Source organism: Emys orbicularis, chromosome 7, assembly GCF_028017835.1.
Source record: "Emys orbicularis isolate rEmyOrb1 chromosome 7, rEmyOrb1.hap1, whole genome shotgun sequence".
NCBI classification, from domain to species: domain Eukaryota; kingdom Metazoa; phylum Chordata; order Testudines; family Emydidae; genus Emys; species Emys orbicularis.
Window position 1 is genome coordinate 1,786,648 of NC_088689.1, and position 25,061 is coordinate 1,811,708.

General features: G+C 40.3%; 1 protein-coding gene across 3 annotated transcripts in view; it reads right to left on the minus strand.

Moving 5' to 3' along the window:
- Window positions 1-23,725, minus strand: part of LOC135881091 (ligand-dependent corepressor) — a 77,316-nt gene extending 53,591 nt beyond the window's left edge. For all 3 annotated transcript variants that reach the window (XM_065407599.1, XM_065407598.1, XM_065407597.1), the window contains exons 1-5: window positions 23,647-23,725; window positions 21,174-21,239; window positions 20,682-20,761; window positions 12,625-12,757; window positions 2,478-2,765 (exon numbers count right to left, since the gene is read on the minus strand). In XM_065407599.1, coding sequence (XP_065263671.1) covers window positions 2,478-2,765; window positions 12,625-12,757; window positions 20,682-20,761; window positions 21,174-21,239; window positions 23,647-23,671 — 592 coding nt within the window. In that variant the 5' untranslated portion in view covers window positions 23,672-23,725. The remainder of the gene's footprint in view (window positions 1-2,477; window positions 2,766-12,624; window positions 12,758-20,681; window positions 20,762-21,173; window positions 21,240-23,646) is intronic.
- Window positions 23,726-25,061: the final 1,336 nt, after the last annotated feature.

The window sequence follows — 25,061 nt, forward strand, 5'->3', positions numbered from 1 at the left end:
CAAGGCAAAGAGGAGAGTTAACACAGCTACTTGCCCATGGTATGTCTAGCTTGAATAAGTACCATCAATTCTTATGTTCATGATGAAATATATTAAAATGCAGGGGAGTTCTCGGGTTGTCTCAAACTGCCCATGTGACATATATGTATTTTGTTTTATTTCCCAACCCCTCCTCTTTCAGCACATTGTTCTATACACTCTGTTTGGAAATGTAGCATAATCCAAATTTAAGTAAATAGGCTTCTAGTTTTGAATGTAGCAATACCCAGACACAATGTGTTTATAGAAGTACAATAACATAGTGAAACAGCATTCCCTTCTCAAGCAAATATACTAAGGGCTGGTCTACACTGGGAATTTACATCGGCATAACTGCGTTTCTCAGGGGTGTGAAAATCCCGCCAACCCTCGCCCCCACAGAGATGAAGCTATACTGACCTATCCCCCAGTGTAGGCAGTGCTAGGTGGATGGAAGAATTCTTAGCTACCACCTCTCGGGGAAGTGGATTCCCAGCAATGACAGGAGAACTCTCCCATCGGTGTAAGTAGTGTCTACACTGAAGTGCTACAACACTGCAGCTGCACCATTGTCGTGTTTTAAGTGTAGTCATGGAGCATGACTGCTTCAAAGGAAGCCACATCCATCCCCCCCTCTGCCAGGAGGGTCACCACGACATGAGGGTGAGGGGGATCCTTCAGAGTGTTCCCCTTCATTAGCCACAGGGGGATAGCTATGAATCATCTAATTTCCCCCTACACTCCTTCAAAACAAAGATATACCAAAATAGCACCACTGGGACTGCTCCAAGAGAGTCTGTTAAATACATCATTACAACAGGGTTTTTGCCACATTCATTATCTGTCATGTAGCAGTGTGAACTATAATACATACTTGTATGGATCAATCACATAACTGCAAATAATTATGGAATTACAACATGCATGCACACAGTAAAAGTGTTATGAACATTTATAAATTCACTTGAAGTTTTTCTATATCTTGGCAGATAAAAACAACAACAAAAGCAATTCATCCATTTTCTGAACTACCTATCAATAAATACTTTGTTTTTCAGCACACATTTCTGTAATTAAAAGAGCTAAGACAAAACCCCTCTGTAACAGTCTTTCAGGAGAGGGACTAGGAAGAAAACGGACCTTGTAATGACCTGAATAGTTGAACTCATTTCTCTATAATTTTGCAAGAAGATCCATTCCCGTGATTGAGATTTTTATACCAAATTTAGCCCAGAGCAAACTTCTGTTGGCTGAGTTACAATGTACTGGCACTACCACAATCTTCATTACAACAGCTCTCTGCTGCCATGGTTAACTTAAGAAGTGACATGACCATTTACAGTAGGTGACATTAATGGTATTTGTTCATGACACTGTTTCCAGGATGTGTTTTGTTTTAACCTTCTTACCAAAACCTGCATAAATGTGTCTCTCACAATGAATATTAGAAAGATGTCTGCAGTACCCAAAATTAATTGTACATAAAAATAGCGAAAGGCTTTAAACATGAATCCTTTTTAGCAGGTGTATTTAAAGGCAGTGCTTTTCAAAATAACCTTTCCCAATATGGGGTACGCAGGCCTACCCTATTTTTCATGCAATCATTTCAGACATCTTTTATTAACACATTCTCACAAAGTTCAAAGGGTTAATCTGAATCATATCAGTCCTGTTAAAAGCTCCTCTGCATTGGATACAATGATCCCCTCTATTCAATACAGTTTCAGGAAAGAAGAGACAAAATGTTCAGCTATTACAATGGTGTTGGGAGAATTTGTTCTTTAAAAGCAGTCTGACAGAAAGCAAGGTTATCCATTTAACACAAGCTCTGCTCTGCAGCACTGCACTATAGAAGATATTCAGTCTGTACTCTGCAAAGTATTTTTTATGTACAAAAATAAACTTCTGCTAAATACATAAGCAAGGAAATCATTGTATAATTCAGGGGTTCCATTTTTTTATCCTGCATTCACTAAGCAACGTGCCATACAGTAACTAGCATTTCAAAAAAATACTGCTTCTAATCCAAGCCAAACACGATTCAGGACTACTGTTCTGACCAAATAAAATAAGATAACATTATACATAAAGCGTCCTAACTCTCTGATCTTGCCTTATCAGCAGGTACATAAACAAACACACTACACATGTTCATAGCATAGCTCTCCTTGTAACAGTACCCTTGTTGCTAGAGTCAGTTTGGAGCCTTGTCAACAACTCTCCTCCTCTTGCATTAAAGGCACATAGATTTTTATAGCCTCCAATTTTTCAGCAACTTCCTTCTCCCACCCCATCACATCCAATCAGTCACTTCATTATGCACTGCATTATGGGGTCTACATCTTTGCCATTCTGTGTTTCAATTAACAGTTTACACTTCTAATTCTTCCCTGCTTTGTGCCAACAATGCCTCTAGCATATTGGAACTGAATGCAAAATACTTTTGGTAGTAGTCATACCTTGTTCACTCGGTTCTGACTGAGACTTTCTGACAGTAAGGTCCAGAGGCGAGTCTTGGTCAGCCATGAGCAGTTTGCTGAGCACAGGGTTCTGAGCAGTTGCAGCCGTGGGAGAGGAGGCGACCAGAGATGCTTTCAGCAGGCTTTGGTTCTTTGTGCTATTGGGCTGGCTGGAGTCCTGAGTAGAGCTGTTTTTTGAGGTATATTCAGCAGCAAACTGTCGGATCATTCGCTGCATGATCTCCCGGGCCACTAGGGGAATATTGGGGTCAGAGACCCCAGGACTGTCTGTAAACATTAGAGATTTTTTTTTAAAGGAAGAATTTTACAAGTAAAACTTTGAAAGCAAAACATTACATTTCATTCTCTAGATTTTCTTAACGATGCAATACTTCCTTCAAGGAAACGCAACTTATTCTTAAGATACCTAAATAACAAAGTGTTGCTATTTATAACATAGATCCTCAATATAACAACATTCCTACAAGATTTAAGTAATATTTCCTAAACTTTTTTTTCAATAAGTATATTCCAAATGGACCTTTGAGAGGGGTTGGGGGTGAAAGGAGAATCAGAATCATGAAGGAAAATGTACAGTAATAATTTAAAACAGAAGTTTGTTACAAAAAACAGAACAGGTTTACGGTGGAAGAGTGGAGTAACTTACCTGCAGTAAATTACCGGGAGTATTTTAGAATACAGATATTCAGGCCTGCCTGTAGAGGCCTAGACTTTAAGAACTTAGGTGTATTTTTATCACTTAGCTAGTTACAGGGGTATACAAACAAAGAATCAAAATCACAGTCTGCCTGTGTCTGGGTCTTCTCTCCCTAGGAGAGTCTGAGGCCTTGTTCTTAGGCTAAGGTCTTTGGCTAAGCAGCAGGGGCAGCCATAAGCTGGGAAGCAAACTGTCACATCCTCACATCCCTAACCAGTCACATTGAAATAAGGTGGGGTTGGACTGTTAGGAAAACGATCCTGTCCTGATAGTGCCCAGCACCACCAGATAAAGAAACAGATCTGAGTATGGTTAAAGAAAACCTAGTTTGATAGCATCCTGTCTGGCAAGAAATCACTTATCAGTGCTTGTGAAACCCTCATTTCTGTATGTTTTATCTTTATGGCCCCCACTTTTCTATTGTTAATCTGTCTGCTATGTTACGTTAGGATTGGTTAGTTAAATTTCAGTAAAATTATTGGTTAAGGTATAGCTGAGAATATTACTATATAAACTGGGGTCAAACAGGAAGTGGGGGGAAGGGAAATTGGAATCATGTTTGCTATGGGGGGGGGACGGGAACAGGGACACAGGCAAGGCTCTGTGGTGTCAGAGCTGGGAAGGGGGACGCGGGGTAAACGCTCTGCGGCGTCACAGCTGGGAACAGAACACTGGGGAACAGACCCTATCGGCGTATAGAGATAAGCCCGAATGGTGTGAAGGGCTTCGGAATATGCTTGTTTGGAAACTAACCCCAATAAACATTGCACTGTTTGTACTTCGGACTTCTAGTCGTCTGCTTTCTGTCTACGTGACAAGAACCAGGGGAGAGGGTGAAGGGAAAGCCCTCTAACAGAGTAACTTCCCCAAAAGCACAGTGGTACCCAATAAATATCCCCATGAGTGGGGCCTTATTTCTCTGAGTCACAGACTCCAAAGTAATTCCATCTAAAAAGCCAAGAGAAGTTCTAGGAATCCTTTCCATCCCTTCCTACACAGTCACTGCAGCATGAGGTTCATTACTGAGTGAAGTCCTCTAATACGAGAGGTGCTGAATAAAAACGAACACCATTTTTAAAATAGGTGCTAAGCAACTAATAAGGAATGTGATCTGGGGAAAACAAGGAATACATTTTATTTATTTATATTAAAAACACCAGTGTTTGTACAGGGCATATCACAACAAAGCCCCAATTCTGTCTGGGGGTTTGGGGACTAGTTCAATACAGATACATTTTAAAATATTATTACGGTTTTAGATTATTCATGCTTTGTGGACAGGCAGCAGATCCACAACTACTGCATCAGAGAAACTAAGAAGTCCTGCTACACCCGCTCGCAGACACCTCCTTGTGTTTCATTTGGCCACAGAACAAGTACTCCTGGTGATTTCTGAAGCTTTTAAGACTCGATTTTCATTATATTATCATATGTAATATTCAGATAAGTCTGTGCAATAGAAAAACAAGTTTTTAAAACTTCAAAAAGGGCTACTTGTAGCCAATGTAATGAATCTTCAAATGGAGAAAAACAAAACAAAACAGTAAGTGCTCATTTACCCTTAATAGCTGCAATCTGTTTTAGTTGTCTGCCTAGGTTAAAATGTTTTTGTTCTAGAGAAAAAGGAGAGGGGAATAATATTATGTGCTGCATATTTCAATGAATATAGTGTTGCAAGCTTTGCTCTCCACTACCTTTTTTGTCATCTCTTGTATTAAAAATAAAAGATTCATGGGGCAAGAACCTGCCATTTTATTTGTCTGTAAAATACTAGTATGTGGACTTGAACCAGGGTGGATAAAAATCAATGATTTAAAAAATATAAAAATAAAAATAAAAATCTGATTTTTTTTATTTAAATCGGATTTTTTTGATAAAATGCTTTTTGCAGGAAAAAACCTATCTAAAGATAGTTTGAATTAAGATACATTATAGCTCAAAGATATCTCACCATGGAATAGGGATTATAAATTCTAATTCTATAGTCTGAGACAATATATTCATGTAATTTTTAAGAAAAGTTTTGTAAACGAGTTCCAATAGTTCATGGATTAGGGACCCAATTTTATGGGGTTCCAGGGGCTTCTGTATAGATTATTTAGGTTAATCTTTCTATCTACCCAATGGGACTCAGTGTTCAGTCTAGAACAGGGGTTCTCAAACTGGGGGTCAGGACCCCTCAAGGGGCCGTAAGGTTATTACATGGGGGATCACAAGCTGTCAGCCTCCACCCCAAACCTCACTTTGCCTCCAGCATTTATAATGGTGTTAAATATATGAAAAAGTGTTTTTAATGTATAAGGGGGGGTCACACTCAGAGGCTTGCTGTGTGAAAGGGGTCACCAGTACAAAAGTCTGAGAACCCCTGGTCTAGAAGATACCATCAGAGATGCTTAGTTTTGCAGTTCTCAAACTGTGGATTTGTGTCTCCAGAAGTAACATGCTTGTTAACAGCAAAAATGTTTTTAAATAAATAAATAATATATAGGTGAGAAATAACTGACCTCAACCCTATTGTCCCCTGCAAATTTGTGTACACAGAGTCAATCCCTTACCTCTCTCTAAAAGTGCAAAGTTTCAAAAAGTTCAATGAATAGAAGATAGTTGGGGGCAGAATAGATCTGGACAAGGAGAAGTCTGGAGATAAATGTGAGAAGGGAGGGACAGGCAGTAGAAACAAAAGTGAAACTGTTTGAGCAGCACATTCCAGAAGTCTTGAGGTCTTCCTGAGTGTAGCCTTCATTGATTTGAGATCTACCATACCGTTCTCTCACTAGAAGGAAAAACCTATAATGGCAGCAGGCCCTAAAAGAGACCCAGTTTGGGAATATTTTAATGAAGTTCCTCTACCTGTGGGTAAGACAGGCATGCGTGCAAAATGCAAACAGTGCAACAAAGAAATGCAAGGCCTGGTTGCCCGAATGAAGCAACATCATGAGACATGCGTCTGACGAAGTGGGTATTCACCCACGAAAGCTTATGCTCCAATACGTCTGTTAGTCTATAAGGTGCCACAGGACTCTTTGTCGCTTTTTACAGATCCAGACTAACACGGCTATCCCTTTGATACTTGACATCATGAGAAGTGTTCTTTCTCAGGAGGAAGCTGCGTTGAAGATGATGAAAGGAATATGTTTGAACATGCAGGATCTTCAGGTTGATAAACTTTTTTATTTCATACTTCTTTCTTAAGGACTGCCTGTCTTCCTTCTGGACTATTCTTGAATTCTCATGTTTGAGCAAAAAATATAGTTGTTACTCTATGGTACTATAATTTTAGATGCAGTTGTGATAAAAAATAAATAGCTGAAATAGGCAGATCTTCCTTTTACAATTTCACCTTTAAAGTAGTACTGTCAGTGAATGCAATGAGTAATACTAAATGAGCAGTATGGTAATAATAATTAAATAACTGCATTGACTTATTTTGTTTATGAGAATCCATCCTCAACATAGATCTTGAAGACTATCCACCTTCAAGATCATCATCATTTTCTATAGTTTCAGAGTTATCTGCCAATGATACAGTTTCAGTCACATCATGTATGTCACATAGCCACAGTATATCACCTGTAGCAAAAAGGAAAAAAAATCTCCATCATCCAGAAACAACATAAGTTTGTGATAAGAACCAGCATATTACAAAAAGAGGTATTGATGAAAAAATTGCCTGGTTTGTTTATGCAACAAATTCTCCTTTCCGAATGATTGAGAACCCACACTTCATTAACATGGTTCAGTCATTAACACCAGGATACAGTCCACCCAACAGAGCAGATGTCACAGGCAAATTGCTGGATAAAGTGCATGAAAGAGAAATTGAGCAGTGTGCAAAAGGTCTAGAGGGTAAAATTGTTAACCTGAGTCTTGATGGGTGGAGCAGTGTCCACAATGATCCTGATGTATGTGCTTGTGTGACAACAGAAGAAGGGACTGTCTTCCTTACAGAAACAACTGATACAGCAGGAAATGCACACGCAGCAGAATACTTACAAGTAGCAGCAGTAAAAGCTCTAACAAACTGTGAAAAAAAATTCCAATGTCTAGTACGCAGCTTGGTCACAGACAATGCTGCAAATGTATCCAAGATGAGAAGAAATTATTTAGAAGAGAGTGAAGAGAGTCCCAAACTAATAACATACGGTGGCAGTGCTCATTTGATGCACCTCCTAGTCAAAGACTTCAGTGTTCCAGAAATAAAGGTTAATGTTGTTGAAATTGCAAAATACTTCCATAACAACCACTTTGCAGCAGCTGCTCTGAAAAAAGTGGGAGGAACCAAGCTAACTCTCCCACAAGACGTGCGATGGAACTCAGTAGTGGACTGTTTTGAGCACTATATCAAGAACTGGCCTAATCTGATGACAGTTTGTGAACAAAATCGTGAAAAAATAGATGGCACTGTCACAGCCAAAGTTCTCAATATTGGGCTTAAGAGAAATGTTAAATACTTGCTGAGTACCCTGAAGCCTATTTCTGTAGCCTTGAACAAAATGCAGGGAAATAGCTGTTTTATTGCTGACGCTGTTGAAATTTGGAAGGAACCGAGTGATATCTTAAAAAGAGAAATAAGCAATGAGAGAGTTAAATTACAAGCATTAAAAAAACGAATGGGACAAGCACTATCTCCAGCTCATTTTCTTGAAAATATTCTCAATACTCGGTACCAGGGTCAAACCTTAACTTCTGAAGAAGAGGAGTTGGCTATGACATGGACATCCAGCAACCATCCCTCCATAATGTCAACTATAATAAACTTCAGAGCTAAGGGTGAACCATTCAAGAAATAAAGAGTCCTGTGGCACCTTATAGACTAACAGACATATTGGAGCATAAGCTTTCGTGGGTGAATACCCACTTCGTCAGACGCATGAAGAAATATAAGTTTGCTGATGATGTTTTAAAGAAAGTCACACCAGTGAACTGGTGGAAGTCACTAAAGCACTTGGATTCAGAGACTGTTGAAGTGATAATCTCACTTTTAACAGCAGTAGCTTCTTCTGCCAGTGTAGAAAGAATATTTTCTTCCTTTGGACTAATTCATTCCAAATTGAGAAATTGTTTGGGACCTGAAAAAGCAGGACAGCTTGTTTTTCTTTTCCAGATTATGAACAAACAGGAAAATGAAGGTGAAGACGACAGAGTTAGCTGCAGAAGCCAATATTTTAAGTTTCTCATGTTGACCTGGCTGACACAGTCGATTTAAATTTTTTTTAAAAAATATTTCATTTAACTATTTTAATTAAAAACTACTTTAACAAAAACAAACCTGATTTTAAAAAACTTGAATGTTTAACTAAATTCAAAAATTCATATGATTGTTTTGTTAAAATATTATATACATTTGCTGTTGAGGAAAAAAAATCCAGAATACATAACGTTGTTGTTTTAGTTAAATAAAACAATTTAAATGTCTGTCTGGTGATGTTCTCCTCCTAATACAACATGGCAAGAAAATCCACCAAATATTAATGATTAACCTGTTGAATTGGAGATAGTTCACCTCCCAATGACTTCATAAATATCTGCTTCAATTACCTTTGGTAAATGAAATAACCAAATAATCATTCATTTTCTGATATAGCTGTAAAACTAATCTGAAAATTTTTCAAAATAAATCACTTAAAAAATGTATAATGTGTACCTTCTAGAAATGAAACCTACATCTACTTCTGAGTTGTGAAGAATATGTATTAAGGTTATAACAACCAACAAGAATGCACTTTTATGTAGAAATCCATGATTAAATCAAGTCTTCCTGACTAGTGATTTAAATCATGATTTAAATCTCCTTCTTTAGAGGTTTTTAAGGTCAGGCTTGACAAAGCCCTGGCTGGGATGATTTAGTTGGGGATTGGTCCTGCTTTGAGCAGGAGATTGGACTAGATGACCTCCTGAGGTCCCTTCCAACCCTGATATTCTATGATTCTATGGTGCATATAGCAAGCCACAATCTAACCATAAATAAATAATACCAACAACATCTTACTCCCTGTGAAGTTTAGTTCACTATACAATCACATTTCATAATCTTATACTGGTATAATAGTCTTAAACTTCTGAAAGGTTTATGTAAATATTTAATGTATTTCTGTACATTATACTAGCCCTTTATGGACGTTTTCCTGTAAAGGGCAGGGCACACCAGGAGTTTATCTTGGGCTGAGATGTACCTAAGATTTTAGGTACATAATATACAGGAAACAGACAAGATAGATTCATGAGGCTTACACTGTAACACAGAGGACGTATAAAGGCTCTTTTCACCTCAGGTGAGATCTTCCTTTTCCTCAAGGTTTTATTAAGGCCTATTAAAGGATGTGCAAGATATCTCCAAAGAGAGTAAAAAGAGTCAAAGTGCTTGAAGCCTAGATCTCAGACCCAGACACTGGCAGCAAATATTTTGACACATCCCCTCAAGGTATACATGGGACGATGCAGAACTCTTCAAAAACATGAAAGCTGCCTGGGGAAATTTCACACGAGGTGGATTACATGCAGATATAGAGTGCCCACAACATGGGGTATAGCTTATAACTGGATCAATTAACATTTCCAGATAAGGAGAGAAGACACAGAACATACACCTGCAGTCACACATCACTGCAACCTGCAGCTTTAAAGGCACAGACACTGTCATGTGCCTTCCAAGGTAGAGTGGCTCAAGATAATCTCATTAACTCATGATAAAGAATTAGGACAGAAGAGCACAAACTACTGAATATAAATGATAAATACAAATAAAATACTCAGCACTTATAGAGCACTTTATATATTCAAAGCATTCTACAAACAATTCTCAGATTTAAACGCTAAAGAAGAATAGAGTTGAGCATAACAGCAAGCAGCAGAAGTCTTGCTGATGCAGCTGCACTGTCTCTTGAAGCCAAATGGACACTTCTCTTGGGGACCACTGGTTAATAATTAGAAAATTAAATAATTTTTTACAATAAAAGTACACATCTAACAAAAGCTTAGAATTTTCTCAAATAGAAAGAAAAATGCTATAGACTGGTGGACTACATAAATGGTCTAAAGCACAGTCCATGAGTAAGGCTAAGTTTTTATCACGGTTATTTTTAGTAAAAGTCACGAACAGGTCACAGGCAATAAACAAAAATTCACGGCGCCTGTGACCTGTCCGTTAACCGGGGGGCAGGGCTAGGTAGGGGGAGGAATGTAGTCCCATTGGGAGCTGCGGGGGAACTGACAGCCCCGGCTCCAGTGGCTGCAGCAGGGGCGCAGCCACAAGGGGTACACAGGCCCCGTTCCAGAACTGGCTGCAGCTGCGGGACAGGGGTGCATGGCCGCAAATACAGTCCCCACTAAGCCTCGGCCACGGCAGGGGGGCATATGGCCCTGGGAAGCTGCAAGGGGGGCACATGGTCCCCAGTGCAGCCGCCGGGCAGGGGTGCGTGGCCCCAGCTGCAGCCCTTGGCAAAAGCCGCGGGGCTGGAACGCACGGCCCCTGCTGCAAACCCTGCCAAACCCAGAACACTGTGGGGCTATGGCGCATGGCCCGGCTGCAGCCCCCGCCAAGCCCAGGACCCTGCCAGGCAGGGATGCACGGTCCCTGCTGCAGCCCCCAGCGGAAGCTGCGGGGTTGAGGCGCGCAGCCCTGGCTACAGCCCCTGGTGGAAGCCGCGGGACCGAGGCGTGCGCCCCCGGCTGCAGCCCCCGCCAAGCCCAGGACACTGCCAGGCTGGTAAGCATGCTGTTACTGTCATGTAGCTGAACAAACCAAACACAAACACACACTAAATAAAGGCCAAGACAGACAATGAGCTGCATTCTTCAGTCTGCTTGAGCTACAAGTTGACTGTGGCAAATTCTCTTTGCACAGGGGAACTCTATCTCTCCCCTCAGTATAGGGGAGCACAGGTGCTCCAGAGCTCTGCCACACCTATCCTCCACTAGTGTGGAGCTTATGGCAGTGGTGTAAGTTAGAGCAATCCCTCTATGGCAATGTTGCTAGGACTTGGCAGTTCAGCATCAGAGAACTACAGGTCAGATGCAGGGAAGAACTAAGCCCTATATCAGTAAATACATCTCAGTGGATACTTCTTTCACATGTCTATTTGGATATCCACACTCTGTCTATTAAAATCTGTTACCCAAAAAAAAAAAAAAAATGTATTGCACATGCAGAACCCATTATTTTCAGTGGCTAATATTTTATTGTATTCGCCAATCGTTTTTTCAAAATGAGGAGGTGCTCATTCTTCATTGAGACCTATGTACATGCCACATTTGAAGTTTTCAATTCAATCTTACTTATACAAGGGCAAAGCACTTGAAAAACTACCTGTTTCCATCCCGGTATAACTCGGAAGGGGTTTAACCGATTTCTTCCAGGCTAATTTTTTTAAATTATTTCTGGATTGAGAATGAACATGAGAAATTTAAACCCAAAAAGCAATTTTTGCCTTTAACAAAAAAGTCAAAGCCACTGAAAAGAGGAGCTTGGAATTAAAACTTTATCTCAACTATGACTTTAGTAATGAAATAGCCAACCTTCATATCATCCTACAAGATTTATGTATTTTATGCGATAGATCATTATATACAATTCATATTTATTCATCTTTGGTAATAGTCATAAAAGAGGGGCTAAAATATGGTTATCTATTTAAAATGCCTTAAATAGATGGTTAATAGAAGGGCAGGATGTTGACTGGCTACAGCAATTTCTAATTTGGTTATTTTAAACATAGGCCTTATATTGTCAGCCACCCAGAGCCAATGTGGAATTATTGATTTGGCAGATATTTGCACACATGGGTTATGCTGAGAAGTACATTCAAGACATGTTTAGAGGCAACTTCTGGCCTCCTGTTTCCCAGGTTGGCAGAGGCTGTGGAAGTGAGTTTCCAGCCTTCCAGGGAGAACAGCATAATCTGAATACCTCTTGCTGCCACAGGACCCTCTGTTGTCTTTTACCACAGTGATTCTTCAACTCTTACTGTGCTGATCACTACATGGTCCTCAAAGCATTTAATACTGTGGATCCCTGGGAAGGTCACCACAGACCACCGTTAGAGAACCACTGCTTTAACAATGCTGACTGCAGAACAGAGACAGCACTAGAATGGATCTAATGACCACTTATTTTCCATCAAACTCCCCACTCACCCTTGCATTGGGCAAATATTGAACACAGCTCCCTCAAAACGCAAAAAAAACCAAAAACACAAAAACAACACAGTGCTCCTGCCAGGGTGGCTTTATGACTTGTAATAGGTGTCTCTCTCAGCCCTTCAGAGAGAAGATGGTTTTCTCTTTACCCTTTTCTAAAACTAAACACATTAAAGGGGTAAAGTAACTGAAAACACCGAATGAATGTTGAAAACTCCAACAGCCCGTCTTTGAGACACTAGTACTGCATGCAAAGGGCCAGGTCAGAGATGCCATTCTTTCACTAAGACCAACCTTTTCTGTAAAAGACTGCATTGAGGAACTCTTCTGCTTGCCTCTCAAACCGAATGATTTTTGCTTGCTCTTGTCTAAGTAGAGCTTCTTGCCCAGCTTCTGAAGCTGGCTCATCCAGACTGAGTAGGTGTTCCTGAAAAAAAAAAAAAGTAATGAAATGAAATGTTTGTAAGCTCTCTCCCCCTACCACATTAATAAATCACTCACAGCTATCAAGCACTCTTTAAACCAGCACCATTATAAAAAGAGGTTTTTCAACCAAAACTTTTAGTTATGCAATGACTGCCTACCCAATAGACCCATCTTGATAATTAAGGTTTAAACCTTAAGTCACATCAACAACAACAAAATCATGAAATGCAGTATGTTGGAAAGGCCAAAATATTAAATATAAACCTAAAGAGGGTAACCAATGCTTTTCCTAGTATGACAGCAGTAGAGGAAATGAGGGATACCTAGGAAGGAGAAAAGGCTGAATATTTCACCTTGCATTTGGCCAAGAAACTGGCTTCAAACTCTTAATTTTCATTGAGAACTTTTAGTTCTATATGAAATATAAGATGATAGAATACACAGAAAATAATTCTCATCCCGCCCCCATATTTTGCACAGCTTCCAGGCAAACTGAGCATGAACTGAGCACCGTCTGTTGCAAGATACATAACACCAACTTTTAAATGGAGAATAACCTTCTAGATTCACAATATTGCCATAAAACTGGAATGAACAGAAGACTCACAAGCTCTTGAAATCCCTCTTACAATTCAACTGAGAGCAGCTGGTTGGTTTCAAGAACATTCCAAAACAAAAAGCTTCATTACAATAGAGAGAGGGGTGTGCATGTGTCACTACAATTTTTATTTAAAAAAAAAAAAAAAAAAAAAAAATAGAAAACTGTAGTTAAAAAACCTAGTCAAAAGTCCAGAAGTGTATTTGTTCATTTATTTTTAAAAGTGCAGTTGGTATGAATTATTTGGCAAACCTTAATTATACTGAATGATTGTACTGTAGTATAGTCACACACTGTCTATTAAATCTTTGCTATAAAATGGGTGGAGACCACTGGATTTTGCAAATTACCAGCTTTTCAGTTTAGCAAAGTAAGAATTAGCTGGGTTCTCCTATACATAATAATGTTCTATATTTACTTTGTCTCTGAGTAGATTGGTTGAGCTGGGAAGGCATATTCCCTTTTGTGTACATCCGTGTGCGTGGCGTGTATAAGAATGCGGGGTAGTTCTTTTTAAATGTCATTTTTGCAGATTGTAAGTTTGAGTTGATATTTGTTCATGTTCTATTTTACATTCTTTGGTGCAAGGAAGGTGTTATGACAAATTCATTTTAAAAAGTGTGACGTGTTATACAAATTAGGTGCAACTCTTTGGATTCTGGGAAGCTGCCAGTGCCACAGAGTTTGGCAGACCTTTCCCAGTTATCTCCCACGATATACAAAGGCACTTTAAATGAAAGAGGCAGTGCAGCTTAGTGGATAGAGCACTGGAGTGCACTCCCAGTTCCATTCCCAGGTCTGCCACTGGCCTGCTGGGTAACTTTAGGCAAATCACTTCATCTCTGTGTGCTTCAGTTTCCCCCTCTGTAAAATGGGGATAAAGATACTGACTTCCTTTGTAAAGTACTTTGAGATCTACTGACGAACTGTGCTATATACAAGCTAGGTATTATTATATTTGTGTATTTAATTATTCCTTCCAAATGACTCATTTGTACATTTAATTATTTCAGGCCATTTCTCCAATTTAACAAGATTGTTTTATTTTTGAATGTTCTCATCCAACGCATTTACTATCCCCCTATGAACATCGCATAATCCACAAATTTGCGTAGCGTACTCCTCACTCCATCCTCCAAAACAACTGCTACAAATACATTAAACTTTTCAGTATACTTCAGTTAGAAAGATTGTTTTCTCTCCTTTTAAAAAATGTGTGTGAATCTGACTGCTTGTGAAAGCAAGACTCTCAGCACAGACTAGAGCCAAGACCAAGGGCAGGCATTTCCCCTAAATAGCTCTGCTAAGGCACCTCAATCTTGACCTGCACCACCCACTGTCATCCCAATCCTGAGCTTTCCTTGAGCGCAGTCTGCTAGTCATGCTGAGTTATGTGGTGACTGATGTGGACAAAAGAGGACTAGGATCAGACTACTAAAATCATTTTTACTTCTGATCTCATCAGAGTTTAAACATACATCTCTGGAAGTGCATCAACTCATTGTCCCATCTAGTCCCCCAGACAGAAACAGTAGGATGGTGATGGGAGATGAGTGAGGGCTTGGAAAGGGGAAGAAGGTACTGACCAAAACCATAAAACTGGACAGTGTTTGCAATTGTTTCCTCCAGGCTGCAATTTCAATTACACAACTCAAATTCTGTAACTACACCAAAACAGCACCAACTCAATCCACCCTGTGCTGTCCAGCTCCCTTCCTAACATCGTCAAAGGGAAGGATGTGAACTGAACGAACAGAACTACTGTGGAAAGCAGTCAGGCAGTACAGGGAGCATTCAAGCTGACTGAAATCTCATGTCTGTGATAGAAGTAGAGAATAATTACAGCACTGTTATGGAAATTGCAACCTAGAACTCCCTAAAAGAAGCCAGATAAAGATACAGTTGAAGTAGTTTATTGGAAGGAAGAGAGTTCAAACAAACCAGTACTATTCATAATTAAACTCTGTCCTTCAGCTGAAGACATACACACATGCGCCAAGTGAACTGGCATCCTTTATTATTTAATTAACAATGTAATCTCCAGGGAGCTTTTACTTGAAGTAATAAAATATATGCTTATATACCACACTGTCTGCAGCCCCCTCAAAAATATCACACTTGGTGTTACATATGGAGCTAAGGACACCAGCAAGGGTTGGAATGCTACATAGGCAGAGCCATATTTCCATGGGAAAGGATGGGAAAGAAAGCACTTCACATTGCTCAAGTCATTTCTCTGGAGTGGCGTTGCCCAACCACATCCATCTCTCCTCCAGAGGGATGATCTTCATGACACAGAGCCATCATGAAAGGAAGGGAGGGATAAACGGGAAATCCCAAGGGTTCCAAAAAGAGGCTGTAATGTTTAAACCCACAGTGGGCATGGGGAGGAGAACCTACTAACAGGATTATTTTTACTGCATTAACAGGGAAGTTAAAAGTATGATCATACCGATTCCTTTGACGCTGTGAGAGAGACAGCAAGATCTACTTTTTAAGAAACACAGCAGGTACAGGGAGCCTTCCTAGCTGCCTTCAGTTACTGTGCTACCAGTTATGAATTCATACCAATGTGAAGGTCAGACTAGATCAGGGGTTCTCAGGACAAATTTTTTGGTGGCCTCAGAGTGCAGCCACCAACTCTTGCTGGTGGCCACTCTCACACTTTTTCCTAAAATACTTAATTAGCTTTAGAAAAACAAATAAATATGCACATGTACATGTCCAAATTATTGTAATTTATTTATTGCTAGCTCTAAATCTGTTGTGAAAAGTGATATTAACAAACATATAAGTATCACTTTTCATAGCAGACTTACTCAGCCCCGGCAAGCCTGGGAACAAATTAAGCCCTGGATGGGGGGGGCCAAGGGAGGCAGCGGGGGGCTAGAGCCTGAAGCCCCACCACCGGAGTCTGAGGCCTGCTGCTGCGCAGCCGGAGCCCAGGACTGGAGCCTGAAGCCCCGCAGCCAGAGCCTGCCACCCCACCACCCCAGGGCTGAAGCCCAAAGCCTGAGCCCCACCGCCCCTGGGAAGGTGGAGAACCCACTGGGTGCCTGCTCCTCCAGCGCTGTGCCCCAGGTATCTCCAGAGGGTGGCAGGGCCCAACACCTGCTGGCGGCCCCAGCAACCAACACCAAGGCAAGGCATCCAGGAACAAGAGGGAGGAGGAGTGGCCGCTACTTTGCCCCCGCCCCCAGCCCTGGAGGCTGTGGCTGCAAGAAAAGTCCCTGGTGGCTGCATTTGAGAAACGCTGGACTAGATGACCATAATGATCGCGTCTGGCCTTAGCATCTACACATTTCTGTTACTGCAGCCACTCTCGCCTTCTTCCATCTGTTTAACTCTTTTGATAAATAAACTCTGTCTAATTCTATGATGACTGACACTCAGCTTAGCCTTGGCACATCTCTCCTCTCCATCATATTCAGAATCTTAAATCAAATCCTCCTCGAGCCTAACATGTTTGGATAATGAGGAGCCTCAAGTCCCTACGTTATTTCGAGTGTTCTTTTGCTGCATTCCCCTCCTGCGTACTTACTTCTGAAATTTCCTTTGACCAGTGAGAGCAGAACTCCATCCAACAGTCCAAATGTGGCCTGTCCTGCATTTTTCCTACTCACTTGTTTAAAAATGCCACACAGTATAAGGAATACAGTAAGTGCAGAGCTTAATTTGTAATGGAAGAGGTGCCAGGGCTCAAACAATTTTTTTTACTTTCATAACTGACATGCAAGCCCAGAGATACTGGGGCTATGAACTGCCAGGCCCAGAGATGCCGGGGCTATGAACTGCCAAGCCTGAAGGTGCCAGGATTCAGCCCTGGCACAAATTAAGCACAGAGTAAAATGACCCTAAAGAGTTAACATTTGCTGCATATTAACGTCTATACTTTAAGGTTTATCTCACTCAATGTACATGACAGTCAAGTCCTGTGCACAATTGGAACCATGTGTTGATAAGAAAGACAAAGCTAGCATGCTATATTCACAATACAGCAGGGACAGCCAAGCTTTCGGCTAAGGGCTGTATTAGCAATGGGACAGGAACAAGAGGACCATACCTAATTTGCACAAAATGGACCAAATTGCAGATGCTCTTGGCTTAGATTTTTGCCCTGTACCTAGCAATACCAGACTGCTCAGTATCTTTATTTTCTGTGGGACTGTTTGTCTAAATAGGCAATTCAGATTCACCCAAATCCTTCTCAAATCTGCCTATCCGCCATCTGATTCCACTTCCACAGATGGGGCCTCCCAGCCTTGTATCAGTTCCTGACAATATAGCCAAGCTCATCCTTGATGTAAATCCATTGGCTTCAATGGAGCTACACCAAGGATGAATTTGATTCACAGAGTTTGCATTTCGTGTGTTTTTGGAACAAATTGATAAATGAAACAGTACTAAGTCACCAGGAGCAGATGGGATGCAGCCAAGAGTACTAAAGCAACTCAAACATGAAATTATAGAATTTCTAAATGGGATATGTAACCTATTGCTTAAATCAGCCTCTGTACCAGATGACTGGAGGATAGCCAATGTGACACCGATTTTATAAAAAGGCTCCAGTGGCAATCCTGGCAATTACAGGTGATAAGTCTAACATCAGTACCAGGAAAACTGGCTGAAACTACATCAAAAAACAGAATTATCAGACACACAGATGAACATGATTTGTTGGGGAAGAGTCAATACAGCTTTTGTAAAGGGAAATCAGGCCTCATAATCTATTAGAATTCTTGGGGGAGGGGAGGAGGGAAATCAACAAGCATGTGGACAAGGGGGATCCAGTGGATATAGTGTACTTGGACTTTCAGAAAGCCTTTGACAAGATCCCTCACCAAAGGCTCTTAAGCAAAGTAAGGAGTCATGGGATAAGTGGGATGGTCCTCTCACGGATCAGTGACTGGTTAAAAGATAGGAAACAAAGGGTAGGAATAAATGGTCTGTTTTCACAGTGGAGAGAAGTAAATAGCAAGGTCCCCCAAAATCTATACTGAAGCCAGTTTCTGTTCAATGATCTGGAAAAAGGGATAAACAGTGAGAGGGCAAAATTTGCGGATGATACAAAATTACTCAAGATAGTTAAGTCCAAAGCAGACTGTGAAGAGTTACAAAGGAATCTCACAAAACCAGGTGACTGGGCAAGAAAATGGGAGATGAAAGTCAATGTTGATAAATACAAAGTAATGCAAATTGGAAAACGTTATCCCAACTATAAATACCAAAATGATGGGGTCTAAATTAGCTGTAACCACTCAAGAAAGAGGTCTGGGAGTCATTGTGGATAGTTGTCTAAAAACATCTACTAACATGCAGCAACAGTCAAAAAAGCTAACAGAATGTTAGTAACCAGTAGCAAAGGGATAGATAATAAAACAGAAAATATAATGCCACCACAGAAATCTATAGTACACTCACAGCTTGAATTCTGAGTACAGTTCTGGTCACCCCATCTCAAAAAAAGAACTGGATAAGTTCATGCAGGAGAGGTCCATCAAAGGCTATGAGCCAGGATGGGCAGGGATGGTGTCCCTAGCCTCTGTTTGCCAGAAGCTGGTAGTGGGCGACAGGGGATGGATCACTTGATGATTTCCTGTTCTGTTCATTCCCTCTGGGGCCCTTGGCATTGGCCACAGTCAGAAGACAGGATACTGGGCTAGATGGACCTCTCGTCTGACCCAGTCTGGCCGTTCTTATGTTCTTAAAAAAAGATATATTAGAATTGGAAAAGGTACAGAGAAGGACAACAAAAATGAGGAGGAGTATGGAACAGCTTCCACCTGAGGTCAGATTAAAAAGACTGGGACTGTTCAGCTTGGAAAAGAGATGACTGAAGGGCAATAGAGGTCTATAAAATCTTGACTGGTGTGGAGAAAATGAATATGGAAGTGTTATTTACCCCTTGACATAACACCAAAACTAGGGGTCACCGAATGAAATTAATAGGCAGCAGGTTTGAAATAAACATAAGGAAGTACTTCTTCACACAACACACAGTTAACCTGTGGAACTCATTGCCAGGGGATGTTGTGAAGGCCAAAAGAAATAACAGGGTTCAAAAAAGAATTAGATAAATTAATGGAAGATAGGTCCATCTATTACTATAAGCCAAGACGGACAGGGACGCAATCCAATGCTCAGGGTATCCCTAAACCTTTAACTGCTAGAAGCCAGGACTGGATGACAGAGGATGGATCACTCAATAATTGCCCTGTTCAGTTCACTCCCTCTGAAGCTAGATGGACCACTGATCTGACCCAGTATGGCCAGATACTGTTCTTATGATAGCAGCTACCACAACAGTACAGCATTACTCTAACAAAGCAGATCATATTCAGAACTCACTGTGTTGGTCAGGGGGGTCTCTTAAAGGAAGACAAGGTACCCCTCTCAAAACAGTTCTGCATCTTCCCCCCCCCCCACACCCCCAAGAGCCTTAATAAAAATCTTAATATAAAAATAAGTGGAAGGTGGCAATGTCATGAGCACTGTGGCTAACAGCAGCTAGGAGCCAGCAACATACAACAGTAAGGCACTTCCTATTTGCACAAACCGCACTGCCTTGAGCTGTTGCAAAGAAGGCTTTGTCTTTTTTTTTTTTTTTAAAGTGTGCTGGGAGAACCTGCTAATAGACCACATGGTATATTACATTATGTGATCACTTCCTGCAGAAAGAAGTCGGAGCCGAGAGGACCAGCTAGCCAGATTTCACTGAAACAGTTAAGCCTTCCTGCCTACATTACAGAACCACATTTCTGCACATGGACTGAGCAGTGACCATGTGCTAGCACTTGTTGCAAGCATGGCTACAGTCTGGTTACAAAACTTGTGTGTGGACAGAACTGTGCTCCTCCACATCCAGGCTGTGACTTGGTTACAAATGTGGCAAAAAACTCTACTATGTAGATGAGCCTTTTTATTCAGAGAAAAACAGGTCCCAGGATATGGAACAAGACTGCATGCTGGGGCTCTGCGTCTCCATGCCAAAGAGGAGGGCAGTCACTGACTACAGTGTAGATGTGCAAGCCGCAACGCTTACAACGGAGCATGTGATCCATACTTTCTTTCCTAATAGTCCTTTAAAACAAAAACAAACAAAAACCCACACAACATACACCACTCACAGAGAGAAGTTACACAGAAGAGAGAAATCTTTGCCCATTAACTTGTATTAGGTTTACCAATGGAGAAAAAATTTAAGAGGGAAAGGGGAGTGTTAGGGGAACGACAGATCCTCCTCCAGTTACATAATTATATTTCTATATAACTGGGACAAGTGGGAAAAAAAGCACAACCTACTAGCTTTATGCATCTGCATTGTTACCTTCACTTTTTCTCTTCTCAAGCAGCAGAAAAGACAATTTTCATCAAAAGACCAATCAGAAACACCTTCGGGCTCACAGTCTGTAAATCAGAGGAATAGCAAATTACTTCATATTCATAAACCACAACTTACTGGTGCCAAAAGACAAACCAATAAATACCTGTTTCACAACATTCTTCCCTAGATTCTGCAGATGCAGATTTGGTTTCTGACATGTTTTAAATCCCAGAATATTACAAAACTATATACAGTTGATCTACGCACAATGAACCTGTTTTTTTCTAAGCAACGCCAAATACACTGCCAGCTACATAAAGATGAACGCACATTCATTAGTAATTTTAGCCAATATGAAACTAACTGTGAGCACTGCCTGGGGGGAGGGAAAAAAAGCACAAATCACCACGGTAACACACATTTTCTAGAGGCAGAGCTGAAATTGCTTCTGTGGTTAGAAATGCAGAACAAGACACAAAAATAAAGACTGAATACCTTTAAACAAACTGAGATCTTTTAATAATCCAGGTCCAAACAGCCCTTCTAGAATACTTTCAAACCCTAAAAACAAAGAAAAGAATGGTTAGCTTTTTAGATTAAGTACGTCACTACCAGAATATTTACAATAGCAGTTCTATTCCAAGAACAGATGTGAATGTGTTTTCTCCTAGTATTCCCAAGATCTATAGGTCAATTGAAATGACTGAACTACTAAAAAAATCATAACAGAACCTAGAGTCCAGTTTCATTACGGTACTTTTACAGATAATTGGATTATAATATAGAACCATGTTAGATATAATGGAAATGATTTTGGAAAGATAATATGAAGTTTTAGTTTCTACAATGTACCTCTCAATTCAAGGCACTTTCCCAAAATATTCATTCCTTAAGCATCAAAATTCAATTTCAAAGGATGTATATTTTCCCAGTGAAAAGCCTTTTAGCCGCTTCATCACAAATGATTCTGTGCCTTGTTCTAAATCTCAACATTCTGAATTTCAACATAGGCTAGAGTCAATTTTCAAACTTCCATCTCATAACTTCTCGGGGAGGAGGAATCCTAAAAGGAAGAGAATTTCAGCAATCCTATACCACATAAGAAACAAATTCAAATAATTATATATTCAATGTCAGAGGCCTACATCTTATATATAGTCCGATTTACCCTCATGCAATGTTCTACGCCTCCCTTAAGTGCTAATCAATTTTAGCTCCCTCAAAAAAAGATTAACCCTCCCTCCAAAATTAGTGCCACTATGCAAAGTCAATATTAATCTAAATCCTATCTAGCAGCAAAGTCTTCAGAGGCATTAACTACCCAATATTGACCAGAAGACAAGTGAAAAGTGAGTGAATACTGAAAGGGCAAAGACAGTCTTAAAAAGGGACACTGTCAACTCAATCCTATTTCTGTATGAAAATGTTTTGCCTACTGCTGCCAGAAGTGACACCTGAGATTATAACAGAAAAAAAAAAATCAAAGAAAAAATATTTATCTAAGTATGGTTACTCTGTGCATTTGATAGCACTTTGTGTACAGGCAGTTCATCAGTTTCTCCTGTTTGTGACACAGCAATAGAAGAGAGAAAATCATTTTTGCTACAGAGGAGAAAATGTGATTGTAAAACCACAGAAACGGGCAGGGGGTTTTCAGGCCTGAAACTACTTTCAGTTTTGTTTTTAAACTGGCTAGAATTCAAGCTGATGGTATCCCTTTAAAGAAACCAAGCTTAATATTGGAAAATAGCAGAGTTATTTCAGAAGGCAGCCCTGTTCCCTGTGCGTACAGAATCCTGACCTGATGTCACGTCTTATTCTTTGGACAGCATGGTCAGTGTCTCAGTGGAGACCACAAACAGCACTACTCCCGCATTTGATGCTAGCTACAGTTCTTGTGCAACACTAGAAGCATTAACAACATTAGACATCAGATCTAAGACCCTCGAAGCACTTCTAGCATTTAATGCCATTTAGATGCTAAAAGCACTGCCAAGGTGTGATCTCAATGGCGGTTGTACATCTAGCATGAACACGGAGACTGATACTAATATTTAATGCTAGAAGAGCTGGGGAGGAGAGCCAAAGTGAAAAAATGGCAACCGTGAAGAGGAAGAGGGAAGAGATGAGAGAACATCAGAAGAAGGATTTTTTTTTTTTTTTAAATAAAGGCAGAGGAGATAAAGAAAAAAGATCCCATCAAACAGCACTTTGTCAGGCAGACAAGCAGCACTGCCTCCAAAAAAGCCAATTCAGGCTTCAGGAAGTGGCAGGAACAATGGGGAAGGGCCAACCCACCTTACTTAAGAGAAGAAAAATGGAAGAATCAGGGTATTGACCCTTACGTTCCAAATTTTGACCCCTTTACTATTATTGATGGGACAATGACCCATAACAATTCACTTCTGAAATAAACCCTAAAGTAATATGGCCAATCAACCTCACATCTTTTAACTTTTTTGTTGTTAAAAAATCAATGGAGCGCAGAGATTTAACTCAAACTCACCATTCTTAAAATAGCAACTGATGATGACTCATGCCCCAGTTTGTCATGCATGCAACAGCATATTGAAATCACTGCCGAGTTTTACAGCCTGGATATCGTACAATCGTAGTTCGCTAGCCCACTGTTCTTACTGATGTTAATGCCACTCAGTTTTTATTAACATTAAATATTGGATTTAGCAGTTGCATAGCAACGGCAGAACATCTTATGTGCAATGCTTGACATTAAAAATGGCAAATAAGGGAAGAATGAATGTATTCAAAAATTATACTAAGGACCTGGCAGAACAGCCATGTAGCCCAACCAAAAAAAAAAAAAAAAAAATGTCGAGTACAACATAGCAAAGGTGGAATAAAACTTGCCATGTTAAGTTCAATCACTTAGGACTTCAAAAAAGCATCTGTGCAGAATGAATCATGCATAATACACTAAAAACAAAATTTTGAAAAAGGAACTGCCTACTTTTTATAGTATTTTTTCTCTCCATTGTCACTGCTCTTAGAAGCTTGAAAAGAACATTTCTTTTCCCACCGATTTTGTCCTTTTCCATTTGGAAGATGATTTTTTCCCTGCATTTCAAATGGAATAAAAATTAACATGGCTGCCTTTGTTAAATTCCTTGTGTGTATACTTTCATCATCTACCTCAGTATTTGATAGTTCACAGCAGCTAAAGAGCAGGGCCAGTGGAAAAATCACAGAAGTCACAGACAATGAGAGGAGAGGGAGGGGAATGAAGATCCCATGATTTCGGAGGGTTCTGCAGTTTTTAACATTTCCCACACTGTTCCACAGAATCTAAGCTTCTATACTGTTTAAAGCTTTGTCTATTGTTAAAAGTGACCTGCAGAGGGAAGATAGGGAAAAACAAAGAGAATTTGTCTTTTTATTCTTTACGATGTATTAATAATGCTCAAAGAAGTGCTGGGGGGGTTTTAGGGGTTTGGGGGGATTTTTTTTGCTTGCACATTAGAAGTTAGACCTTGTTCACTCTAGAAGGCTCTATGGTGTCTGGAGAATTAGTAAAGCAGTCAAAAGCCTCAAAACCGCAACAACTGACAGGGGAATGCATTTCTATATTCACACTATTAAATAGTTTTAAATATTGTTAACACCCATTCCCTTCAATACCTAAAAAATGGTACTTTAGGTGCGAGAGTTAACAACACGTCCTCCAAGAAGTCCCTAGCAAAACCTGGGGAGAGGAGACTTCACATTGACCTTCCTGATATTTGTTTGTAAGGTTAAAAAACCCCCACATGCATGCATATCAGGCCTTCTTTGTCGATCATAAAGAAACAAAAACTTTTGCAGGTCATCTCTGAGACCCTCCCCAATGTACACCAACAAGCTGCTGCCCCATTAACCCAGCCTTGGAAAAGAGTGTGAATTCTCTTCTCCACAATTATGTTCACCTTCGTGAAGTGCTGGCTTCAAAATCTGGATGTGCCATTTACCCGCTAACAGTAGCAAGCTCAATAAAGCAGGTTGATTATCCAGGTTTTCATACCATGTTCACATAGTACCAGAGTGCCTTTGCCCCTTTATCTAGGCAACTGTAAAAAGAGAATGGACACTTTGTCTTTCCCCCCCCCCAAACATATGAGCTGGCAAGGAGGTATTATGGAGCCATGATGCTACAAACAGTTTTCCTAGCCCATATTCAGCAAAATAGTGGCTCAATACTTCAAGCTTTGCAAAAGATCTAATTAGGGTGTAAGCACCTCAGGTCTTCTTTTAGACCCAATAGCTAACAACATTTGCAGTGCTTAACCAATAATAAGGCTGCTTAAAATATTAATGATGAAAAAAATATTATTGGGGCCCGTAAACGGGGGAAAGCATCACCAAACTCAGAAACTGCATACTGTTTTGGCT